Here is a 13,136-nt window from a genome sequence, read left to right as displayed (position 1 = left end):
TTTCTATGTAAATAAACGTTTTCATAAAATTCAATGTTACATAATAATAATACTAATAATCATTCTTTTTATAGCACCTTTCATGACATCAGAAGATTCCACCTTACTGTGGACAGACATGCATGCTTGAGATTTTTTACTTTGAAATAATTTGTAGTTTTTTAAATATTTAACTTTAAGCACCCAATGCATTGTCAATGACAGTGGCCATTTAAAGGAGAGAAAATGTGAAATAAGCAAGAAAATTACCATCAGGATTTGATCCCAGGACCTCTTGATCTTGAGCCAAGAACTGTTCCAACTGAGCTACCATATCACAACATTAAGGAGCACCCCATGCATTTTCACTTACTTATGTATATAGAAAAAAAATATTGGAAAGACTGGGGTTGGAGACAGGTGGATCCGCTTAAGGGAAGACAATGGAGAGAACAAATCCAACAATTACATTATCATGGAACAAATGACTTACCGTCTCAGGTTGCAAGAGGAACAAATGGAAACTGGTGGTGGAAGTGGGTCAATTTTAAGGACTCTAATAGGGGAATGGACTCATGAAAAGAAAAAGAAAAGAAAGTAAATCTTGTCTATGAACAATATGATGTTGAATAAGGTGTCACGGTTGTCTGTTTATTTTTATTTTATTTTATTGTATGTCTGTGTGTTTTTTGTAAATTTGAAAATCTTATACAATCTTTGAGTGATAAAAAAAAAAAGAAAGACTGGAGTTTGAACATGGCACAACCATGTCAAAGGACTACTCTTTAGACCACTGTACTACCTCTGAGGGACTTCCAGGACATGTCTCTTATCTCGTAGTGTTTTGTTTTATTTTCTTTCTTTCTATATTTTAGCTGCTCAAACGTTTTTCTTTGAAATGTTTTGTAGTTTTGGAGATATTTAATATTAACTTTTTTTCCCCAAGGTTAGAATAATAATAAAAAAAAAAATCCTGAAAACTGAAAGCCTCCGAGTCAAAAGGCCCAATTGAAATACATGATATAATGACAAATAAAATCATCCCCTCCCCTTTTCTCAATCCAGCAACATCTGTGGGTGTGGCTAACTTCAGCTGGGTCACCACTCGCCACCTAGCCTGGCTAGGATCAACCAACTTGTTCCCAGCCAGGTGAGGTGGCTGGGATCATGGAGACAGGGATCTCCATGTATGGGTTCTTCACATGAACATCATAGCTCAATGGATAGGGGGAGTGCCTGGGAAACAAATGGTCAAAGGTTCAAGCCTCGGATGGAGCATGATGTCAGAGACACATCCCCTACAACTTACGAAGAAATTTAAACAATAAATACTGTCATGGTAACACATTACTTGATGCAAGCTATAACTTTCCAAAAGCTGAAGAAAGATACAAAATCCTCTTATCTCATCGTTTTTATTTTATATGTATATATTTTCCTAAATTAACAGCAGCCTACTTAAGTTTGCCTGACTGCGAGCGCCAGACATCTCACACTACGTTCACTACGTACCACCCACCAACAGGGGGGGGGGTGATGTGCGGACTGAAGTGTCAGGCTATACTTAAGTAGGACTCTTTTGTCTGTCCCTGTCCAGCCATATTGTGCTGAGGGTTCTGACCGGGCCCACTGACATCCCCCACATCTTAACTTACTGTCATCCCACTTACTGTCATTCATGTTTATTTGTAGAGAACATTTCATTCACAAATACAATTCAAAGTGTTTATGTACATATACATAAAAAAAAATACATAAAGAAGGAATAAATGATCCCATTGTGTAACAGCGCTCTCCTTACTGGTTGCACATACTGTATACCAACACTGGTTCCAGAACACTTGGTAGGGACCCATTTGTGGCTCACAGACAATATTTTGGGGTCCCTTAATTTTTGGTTTCTTAGATTTAATTTTGAATTATTATTATTTCAAAACATAAAAAAAAATGACTAAAATACTAATTCAAAGAAATCAAAGAAATTCCATGAAATACAAAACAAAGTTTAAGAAGTAGTGCAAATAGCCGATCTACAAGCTCACAACACGGCGCAAAGCAGCGTTGTCGGCATTAGATGCCCCAAGGATGGCCTCCAAAAACAACCCACAAAAACTCATCCATGTCAAACAGTGCTCAAGTGAATTTAAAAAGCAGTAAACATTTCAGTCCTGGACTATCATCAGTGCTACTGGCATTAGACATGAAGACAAAGACACAGATGCCATACAAGGTACTTGGTCCGCAGACAAAACATTGAAAACAATATTAATTAGGGGGTCCGCGTGGAAATGTCTGAGAACCACTAGTTTAAACAACATTGAGGAAGGAAGCCCAAATAGACCAAACAAAATGCTACATAAGACTGCAACTTTAAAGAAAAAAACAAGCCCAAAGCAGAAATGGCAATCAATTTCAGAGCGATATACCAAGGTACCGAGGAGAGCAATGCATGAGAACGGCCACATAAGCTCCCAGTAAGCATTTTGAGGTGTATTAGTTGCCTAATAGTCGTGTTTTTATCTTCTACACCACGCGTTGAAAATCAGTGTTGTAAAGGTATAGATTTGATATTTTTGACTAGTTGTTTAGTCGGCTATATTTACACGGGTTGCTACACTAGACCACTATTAGTCGGATACAAAAAGTCTACATTTCGCCGTTAGCGGCCGTCGAAAGTAGTGAAATGTAGGGCGACGGTGGGATTCGATCCACTAATCTCTGACACTCAAGTCGGCGACGCTATCCACTCAGCCATCAATGCTGATATGATAGTATAGACTTTCTGGCCGTATTAAAAGGTGACATTGCCCACCTGTGTTCATTTTAGGGTAGTGCACATTGTTGAGGAAACTAAATGTTAGCGTGTGTGTGTGTGTGTGTGTGTGTGTGTGTGTGTGTGTGTGTGTGTGTGTGTGTGTGTGTGTGTGTGTGTGTGTGTGTGTGTGTACGCCCCGGACTCATTTTTGAAGCTTGTGATTGGCTGAACCGGACGTAGGGAGCGCTCCGTTGTAGTCACTTGGACCGCGCGAGGTGCACCAAAACCCAATTATCATGGCGTTTATCGTGCGCTTGCCCAGGCCGTAAATATAACGATTGCATTCACCACGGCTTAACTCGCGCGGCGCTCCGCCGGCCGCTTGCAATGTCGTGGACAATAACTGAAAACGAGCGCTCTTTGCCGTTTCCATCCATCTTTCCCAGTTGGATCCATAATCACGCGGCACTGCACTGTCTGACTGACAGACGAGGAGTTCATTTCATCGTATATTTTTGTTTTAAAGACTTTATATTGACATTGGTTTAAAAAAAGGCGTTGAACTACACCCAGACAAATAGCTTAATGATCGGATGGCTATTGGAATCATTTTACACCAATATTTCGAGATCAGTTCTGCAACGTGGAGTTGTTTTTTTTAAGAAATGTTTATTGAAATATGGATTAAATCTAATTGTCTAAATTCGGTGTAAATATAAACGTTGATACGGCGACTATAATTAGTTGGCTAAATCTCGGCTAGATCTAAACTATACTTAATAATGATCAACGGATATTATAATTATGTTAGTCCAATATTAGGAGATCAGTTAAGCACCTTACTGTTGTTTTTTTTAATAAATTGTTATCGAATCATGGAATAAATTGCAAAGTATATTTTCGGTGTGAATATAACCGGAATCTAGCCGGGTGAAATTAAGGCTAAAAAAAAACTAGTCGTGTAAAAAACGACTATTGCTCAGTGGGCTGTGTAACAGCAGTCATAATTGAGTGACAGTTCACAGACAAGCTAAATGCTAATACATTGCTTAGATTTGGGGAAATGGAAGAATTGGCTTTCTCACGCCCTGCATGTGCCAATGGTTCATGCGGAATGCCAATGTGCAACCTCAGATCTATTGGTAATTCATCTAACTGAGGAGAAAACTCAATGAGGGCATTACAATACAGGAGGTACCTTAAATAAACCATCAAAGTAGACGTTACGCCATGTATTTGAATTTGGCACATTATTTGAAACCGTCCAGACAGAGTTCAGGTTGCTATGCGGCCCTCACACCTATACGCTGCACCACCGATCCGACTGATATATATCTGAGTCATAGTGTCGGGGGCTTTGTCAGAGTAACCGTTGTACCCGTCTGTCTGTGTGTGTCCCTTTTGTGCGCATACGGAGGTCTCTGTAGGCTATACGTTTGATCCGCTCACTCCCACTGGGTGGGGTTTTCAGAATCCAGCTTGGTGACCTGAGGTTCCATCACCAGGCAAATCTGAGTGACTTCAGCTTCCTCTTCAGGAATGTAAAGCTTCTCAGCAGGACCCTGAAAATATACAGAGGACAGGTCAGAGTTGCATGTCAATCTACCTAAAGCCACAGTATAGTATTACCCACTGCTGTATATGGGCCATACATTAGGTAAAGCAGGTGCTACTTCATTATTCACACTAACACATTAACAGTGTGAGGAGAATATATCTTTGCCTACGGGCAGAAACCTCTTATATCCATATTTTACGTTTTTATGTTCTTCCATATCTTTGCCTACGGGCAGAAACCTCTTATATCCATATTTTACGTTTTTATGTTCTTCCGTAAATAAACTACAGCCTCACACAAAAGCACCAAAAGTAGCAGATCCACAAGCCCGAAAAGCAGTGCGAAATGACACGTTTTCAGCTTGTCGATCTGCTACTTTTGAATTTGAATCCTGAAAAGTTTCCACCCGACAGAGGCGATATAAAAATGTTACACATAATAATCCATTCACCTTGTTGTTGTTGTCAAGTATATCTTCAAAGAGACTTCTGGGGACTTCCGGGACTTTGGGGAAGAGCTGTTCCTTGTACCTGGACAGAAACCATGAGTCACCATTTAGATAACAAGTGAAACTTTGTGAATTTGAAAACAAGCCAGAAGAGATACTTTATTAAAAGATTGGTTACATACTTTCTGACTGCATAAAATGCCAGGAATAAGATGATGGCAACCAACAGGGGAGAGATTACTGCGGCTGCCATCATTAGCGCGTGACGAGACGTGTTGTCACCTGCACAGAGGAAAAACAGCACCGTCAAGCGAGACATGGCATGCTTCAAACAATTACGCTTTCTGTCAAGATCCGGTGATTCACTGTAACTCCTTTGCTTCCCTCCTAAACGTAATTTGAGGATAACCCCCTTGAGATGCATTTTCATTTTTAAGGGGGTCGACTCACAATCTAACAAACACAACACAATTAACTAACATCGATAAAAGCAAAAACACACATAAGGGCTCTCCCACCATCCCAGACCACACTATACTTGTGCTACCCATGTCATCTAAATAGTAAATACAGTAAATAAAATAAAACAATTTTTTTAACTAAAATCTAAAACATGTAAAAAGGTAAAACAAGAAGTAGATTTAAGAGAAGCAAGCAAAGAAGGCTTGAAGACATGAAATTAGGTAATTGATCAAAGTGAAATAGGTAGACCCAAGGTACTGTATATACTGTATGCAGGTAAACACTAGCATATACTTAGACCGGGGTCCCCCAGGGCTCAACACATACACCGCCTCCTCCTTCCCCCGTCGTTTACAACAAATCTTCCAAAATAGCTGATGATCTACAAGCTGATGATCTACAACGCTTATTTTCCCCAAAGAATAGGGGAACGTCGGGCCATGAACCCCTTTGCTTTCCCAAAAGCACTTATTTTATAGAACGAGGTGGCTTTGAGCTGTTGGACATTTAATTTTGGAATTGATGGACCATAAAGCCGTCAGTAACTGACTGTCCATTCACAGCATCGGCCACGTAACCACGTAAACACAGTTAATGGCTTTATTGTTAGATTTCATGTGAGTAAAATCCCAAGGACATCTGACGTTTGTAACCTTCCTTTTGTCCCAGAACAAAAATTGTTGTTTGTACAAAGAAAGAAAGAAAGAAAGAAAGAAAGAAAGAAAGAAAGAAAGAAAGATACCATATGGTCTCTCGTCACTCCATGGAGTCTCTCCATGTGACATGTTGGCTTTCAGCTTAATGCTGTACCGACAGTCAGGGTCAAAGGGCATGCGCCACGACGTTACTCCTCCAGGTGATAGAGGGTGGATCTGTGAGGACATCAACAACAACACACATGTAACACTCACCTGACACACTTCTTTATTAGCGTGCAGATAGTCTGGCACGACTTATGACATTTTACACGACGATTCATTGTCACTCAAAAAATTGCGATTAACGATTTAATTGTGTTTTTGTCGTTGACAATTACATTTCTGTTTGGCTTTTAGGCTTTGAAGTTGCACGTGGAAGATATGACACATAACTTAAATATACGAAGAAATTACTGACATATTTGACAACTTTATACTTTAAGAACATTGATAGTGGAAATCGCGATGCAACTCGTTGTGAGCTTGTAGATCGGCTTCTGTAGATTGTAGGAAATATATGAACATTTTTCAACATGCAAACGATTATGAAATAATTGCGATCATGTCAAATAATTGCAAATAGACGATTATGTAATAATTGTGACAGGCCTACATGCAGAGTCAAATTCTTGAGAAAAATCAAAAGACATGAAAAGATGTCCTTGTGTCATGTTAGGTAATGGCAGGGTTGATGTCACCTTTCTTATATTGCACTCAGTGTAGTTGATAGTATATCCCCAACTGGCTGTGAATACATCAGGTGGAGTCCAGCTGATGTTGAGGTGGTCTCCATCTCTAACGAATTTCCATTTAAGAGCAGGTGGTCTAACTGTACAGTGAGAGAGAAATCGTACAACGTAATTGTTTCTTCTTTATTCGGACCACAATTTGCTACCAGAAGTCTTCAGAGTTGCATCAATCAACTGTTGTTGTAGCTACTAGCCAATGCAGCACAATATTCCCACAAAATAAGTCTGCATAAACAAAGCCTAAGGAAAGGTTACACACCAAGAAAAAGAAAAGAAAAGGGGAAAAAAAGTTCAAATAAAGAGGTAAAATCGATTAAATATATACCAGCCACACAGATATGGGTTAGGGTTAGGCCATCTGGCCGGTGATATATCAATGACATCAGGGTCAGGGATCTTCATAAATGGGCATAAAAGGGATTCTGTGATATCACCTGTGATATCACCTGTAAAAATGTGTACACACACGGCTTCATGTCTACACGCAGACAAGCTGTGACATTTCTCATGGTAAACTGCGACCTTCGATCAAAATTAGCAGAGAACAGGGGTAAACAAAACATAACAGTGAGCAAAGGAACACACACGCACGCACGCACGCGCGCGCGCACGCATGCACACAGGCACACACACCAATGCAAACAACCCGAGGTTAATGTAACAGAAAAGTGTACTTCTAAAAAGGAGAGAGAAGAACAGGACATTTAGAAATCACTCTTCCAAGAGAAAAAGGAAGCATGGCACATTGCAACATATCCTTTCTTTTTACCGAACGTACACACATTAAATAAAGTAACCCAGTAACTGCCTACTTTACAACCTACCTGCCAACCTACTTGTAGTATACTGACCTAACTACTGTACTGTACCTTCCCGACCACATATCCTTGTACAATACATACCTACAGTACCCAACTATAAATCAATGTCCATACCCACATACCATTTTTATAAATCCACTTTTCGAAGGTGTTCCTCACAGACATATTGTCCTGTGTTCCATTGAAGAGGAAGTAAACAGACTCGTTGTAGAGACGGTCTTCTGAAATGTGACAAACCCTCTTCACATTGTCTGGGTGATTGGAGATCACACACTCCTTTAAGCTCAAAGGGCCACAGGAGGGCTTACTGGATGTTATCCTGAGAAAGCAAGAGAGAGAGAGAGACACAACTATTTGTATAACATACTATTATAATTACTACAACATAGTTTAAACTAAATTAAGGCTGATCTAAACACAAATACTCAACAAAGGCCTCAGACCATAGACCCCGCCTCTGCAGTGCACTGAGTGAACTGCTTCTCTTTGTGAAACTTCAGTCTGATGAGGCTACAACAAATTCCCATCAGGCTCTACCAGGCTGTGTCGAACCGCTGGCTGAGTGAATAAAGAAAGGGCCTTAGTATGACTTTGCTGAAATAAAATGATAGGCTCATTTGCGTCAAATGCAGATGTGCATCAAACTCACAGAGAGCAGCTGTTATCTCAAACTGCACTTGACTCAGTATATGGGTGAGTTTGACAATGACCTTAAGCTAAAACATTTGGATATATCTTCACACTATTTGTGAATGCAAACAAGTGTGTCCTGTACTCCCCCCACTCAGCCTCCCTGAGAAGGATAAACAGGAAAAGCTCAGTGGTTTCTTACCAGTAGAACAAGCGGAGATCGGGGACATGACTGGTTGGTGTCCAGGAACAGTTAGCGTCTGTGGAGGAGTGGAGAGCGCACTGGAAATCGCACACAAGCTCTGGGAAGACAGACAGACGCAGGCATGCCACGCACACATGCACACCCCATGCAGACACATTAATCAATCATGCAGTCTATGTATTGTATAGTCCTGAAAGTTATTTTTTGGAAAGGAATCCTAGAGCTTTAGAGTATTATGTCTGGGGAAATTATATTTACCTGGGTTGGTGGTGACGTTAACAACCACAGGTTCAGCCTTACGTTTTCCATTACACATGGTCTGAAGAGAGAATTTCAACGTTCCTCCCTCTATCATTGTGTAAATAATAGTAGATGTCTTCGAAATTTCCGCTTCACCGTACTGAGAATAAAGACAAAGAATATAGTTTCAAGCTTAATAGCACCTTTTGCAGTATCTTAGTGCCACTTGAAGCACATACTCAGATCAACGTTGTTGTCAAAAACAGCAGTATCAAGGCATCCCTCAGTTTATGAAGCATTGTGTTAGTTCATAGATACAGGTGATGTCAGTGTGCTGATTATTTTCAATCAGCCACGCTTTTACTCAACAGGGCATTCCCTTGAAATCTCTGCTTCTCACATTGTTACAAATCTACTGCTGCTTCTAGATGCCTCCTCCACCTTTTTAGATCAGTCTCACATAGGCTCAGAGTCAGAGGCTATTCTGATTTAATATCTGCTGACTCAAGTGAATCTGTTCAATGCATTGCTCAGACGCGCTCTTGTATACCCTTAATGGGTGGTTTAGTATTAGTTCCCTGATTTTGCTTAGCATGCTGCCAAGCTAAAATTGGGGAACATATTATAAAGAGCAGCTGCAGAGCCATTAACACTGTTTCAACTGTATTCTATTTGTTGCAATAAAATGGTTAAATCTACTTGATGATGTGAGTGTTGCTGACTTAGAAATTACATTCAATAGTAGTAGGCTATGTTTGGAATCCAAGATTCAAGAGATTGAACTCCTCACATGCTCATACATGTATGAAAAGTGTTGTTCTGATGATCATGCGTGCACAGAGAGAGAGAGAGAGAGAGAGAGAGAGAGAGAGAGAGAGAGAGAGAGAGAGAGAGTGAGAGTGAGTGAGTGAGTGTTATGGCACATATTGATAAGTAAAGTGTATAAAATAACCTCAATTTTTGGGATCTTAAAGTATTCATACGCAAGGTCTTTGCAGCCATCGATGGCCTCTGGTGGGTCCCATGACGCCTTTAGACAGAAGTCGTTCCCAAAGGTAATGTTCACATTTCGTGGTCGCAGGTCTAAAGTGGGCCCTAATATGAGAGAGAGAGAGAGAGAGAGAGAGAGAGAGAGAGAGAGAGAGAGAGAGAGAGAGATTTTGGCAGGGTGTACACGGATATCCTAGTATTGCTTTTCGGCTCATTTACACAGGAACCCTTTATATGTATGTCATAACTGGATAATATTGGCTATGTTCACTTTTTTTTTTAAATAGTTGGTGTGAACACATTATTAGCCAATAATGTAGGCTATAATAAACACATAAATAAATATCACATATAGACTATCTCTTTCACACATTTCACAGAATTATCATTGGTGGGTTTATAACCATTTATCAAGTAATCAAATAAGATGCAATAATTTATCATTTAAGCAGGATGAAGCTGGGAAGGACTCAGGTGAGAATTGAAGCTGGGAATTGACAGGTGCTTGTGATTGACGTGGGGTGACTAATCACACCACCTGCGTGATTGTGTGCCCCGTACGTTTGTGCTTCCAAAAGGAAGTTTTGATATATTCAGTCCAGCAGTCATTTCGGGCCCCTCGCCCGGTCGTGTAAGTCGTCCGTGTTGGCTCGAGATAAGTGGAGATATTTTACAAAGTACACGTTTTCAGCCAGAACTTTCAAATGGATATGACACTACAGGACAATATCTTTCTCCCAGGCTGAGGAATTAATTATTGGGTGAGTACACAAGAAGCGCGCACCACTTTAGTGCCGCGGAGATTTCGTGCTAACCGCCGCGACATGGGAGCGTTCTATGGCTCCACATCTGAGGGATTATACGGAGTATCAATCGACCGAATATTGGAGACATTCTAGGGCTACCACTGAGGAGAAACGCTGTTTCAGACAGACAGACAGACAGACAGACAGACAGACAGACAGACAGACAGACAGACAGACAGACATTTGGAAAATTATATGTTTGATATATTCTAAACAACTTGCGTTTAAGATTATGGTTTGGTTGTTGTTCATAACATTCCTGAGCTGTCACCCACGCGCTCTTATTTTGAATTCCAGAGACCGGAGGTTATATCCTGCCTTTGGTACAGTTAACGAGTATTCTTAAATATTTCGGAACGTACGTATCGCTCAATGCAGTAAACCGAATGTCAAACACTCACGATAGAACAAGAAATACAAAGTTATTTTCTCCTTACCCGTCTGTGATTTCACTAAGCAAACAAGACAACACAGGACGAGCAGTAGTTCCACTCTTTTAAATGTCCTGTCTATCCTCCTGATGTTGTTCATTGGAAGGTTTTGATGTCCAGTTATTTGCTGTTATTCCCAGTGAAATGTGCGCTGTATTCTTTGCCTGGCTGGATCCCACGAGCTACAGTTCAGGGAAACACAAGCACGTACTCGCCCCGCGGTTTCGTTATTATTCCACATCATCATCATGTGTCACAGAAGAAGGAAGGCGAAAAGTTGGAGTTGGGAGGAGTTTGATACATCTGTTTCCCTCTTCTGTTGTTGTGCCATAATGTGTTCCTAGATCATTCCTCTCAACTCATGGGAGTCGAAAGCGGAGAGAGTAGCTAGAGAGTGGAGACAGTCAGACAACATGTCAATGGGATCTTATTTAACAGCAAGGGATACAACAACAACTATTGTATCAGCTAAATTGGCGCCTAGAAAGCCATGTTCATTTTAAATTAATTGGATATGATGACCCATGCACCATATGGGTTTAATAGGCATTGACACTAAGGCTTGCCCACCTGCCCCCGGAAGGTAAATAAAATGTCAGGGCAGGTGAAGTTGGCTTTCAGGTGGTATCCAGTCGACTCGCCAAAAATCCAAGTCGCCAAATTCGCGGGACATGTCGCCGAAGTCAGGTCGCCAACCAGTCAAGGACATCTCGCAAAATTCCTGAGTCAGCTCGCCAACCAGTAGGGAATAGGGCCCGTGAATGATACACGTTCATGGAGGCTTATTCAAGAGCACAAGTGTTTAAGAATGAAGAGTGTTGTGTGTGTGTGTGTGTGTGTGTGTGTGTGTGTGTGTGTGTGTGTGTGTGTGTGTGTGTGTGTGTGTGTGTGTGTGTGTGTGTGTGTGTGTGTGTGTGTGTGTGTGTGTGTGTGTGTGTGTGTGTGTGTGTGTGTGTGTGTGTGTGGGGAGGCTTATTCAAGAGCACAAGTGTTTAAGAATGAAGAGTGTTGTGTGTGTGTGTGTGTGTGTGTGTGTGTGTGTGTGTGTGTGTGTGTGTGTGTGTGTGTGTGTGTGTGTGTGTGTGTGTGTGTGTGTGTGTGTGTGTGTGTGTGTGGAGGAAAGTTATGAAAGGAAACATGGCAAGAGATCAAATTGAACCGTTTATTTATGCAGTTAAAAGAACAGTTCACAACACCGTTTATAATCTCTGTAAAAAATCAATAAAAAATGGAGAAAGAATAAAACATGTACAAAAAAAATCTTGCTGTAATCTCTGTACAAAAAAATCTCTTGCTGTAATCTCTGTACAAAAAATCTTGCTGTAATCTCTGTACATTCTTCATTCTAATTAGGCCTACTTTGCCGATAAAAAATAGAATAGGCTATTATAAAACAAAATGCATGGACCACTTTAGCCCCATTTTATACCTTGGCTATTTGAAAATAGCCGATCTACAAGCTCACGACGCGTTGTGAGCTTGTAGATCTGCTATTTTCAAACATTTAGTACTTTTACTTTTTTGATGACAATACTTTCATACTTTTACTCAAGTACATTTTGAATTCTGGACATTTACTTACGAGTAACAGAGTACATCTACAGTGCAGTATTGAGTACTTTTTCCACCACTGTTTATATCACAGTCCGTGGCTTAGGGGTGAGCCATCCAAGCTGTTTGGCGACCTGTCCTTGGAGCATTTGGCGAGGCATCCTAACCCATGTGGCGACATGTCCACGCTAGTTGGCGAGCTGCCCTAGAAAATTCATTTGGCGTCATTTGGCGAGTTGGAAATTTGGCGAGAGGACCTGTATTCTTTCAGGTTGCCCGATAGGGCAAGTCACAAGTGCTCATTTGAGAGGGGACACAAATGTCTATAAACACAACACAAGATATCTGTCTAAACACCTGAACGTGGCCAGTGCGCCGTGTCTTCTGGTCTGTGGAATGTAAAATAAGAGCACTATTTACCTATAATGGGCTGTTTTTTTTTTTTTTACTGTTGCTACATTTAAAAATATAAAATAGTGAAACCATAGACATATTCAATCATAGCTAAAGTATGTAGGTATTTGGATTTGGAGGTATTGAGGTGTGACATTTTTTATCGCACAGGCCCAGAAAGTAAAGAAATAAGTGTTAAATTGAGCGGTAATTAAAATCGTACCTATATCATTTTATAACGGACGATTTACTTTTCGGGCAAGTGGGCATGACCTTCGGGCAAGTAGAACATGACCTGTACTTGCCCGATGGGCAAGTACCTCTGAGACCTTAGTGTCATCCCCTGGGTTTATAATTTATTACATTAATTTAATGTATTTTGGAGGCACTGTTCATTTGGATATTTGTATGCCATGGTTT

The 13,136-nt window shown here is 40.6% G+C and overlaps 1 protein-coding gene across 1 annotated transcript; it reads right to left on the bottom strand.

The window, feature by feature from the left end:
• Window positions 1-1,572: 1,572 nt before the first annotated feature.
• On the bottom strand, window positions 1,573-10,927 carry LOC308298420 (interleukin-13 receptor subunit alpha-1-like). Its single transcript, XM_080742013.1, has 10 exons — window positions 10,779-10,927; window positions 9,498-9,640; window positions 8,564-8,705; window positions 8,303-8,402; window positions 7,593-7,789; window positions 6,599-6,729; window positions 5,945-6,074; window positions 4,923-5,022; window positions 4,744-4,822; window positions 1,573-4,296 (listed from the first exon to the last, which is right to left on the bottom strand). Exons 1-10 carry the CDS (start codon window positions 10,870-10,872, stop codon window positions 4,180-4,182), a joined length of 1,233 nt encoding a protein of 410 aa, XP_080598139.1. The 5' UTR covers window positions 10,873-10,927; the 3' UTR covers window positions 1,573-4,179.
• Between the last annotated feature and the right edge of the window lie 2,209 nt (window positions 10,928-13,136).

This window comes from Nannobrachium achirus, assembly GCF_963921795.1.
Source record: "Nannobrachium achirus genome assembly, chromosome: 14".
NCBI classification, from domain to species: domain Eukaryota; kingdom Metazoa; phylum Chordata; class Actinopteri; order Myctophiformes; family Myctophidae; genus Nannobrachium; species Nannobrachium achirus.
This window is presented reverse-complemented; position numbering and strand designations above follow the sequence as displayed.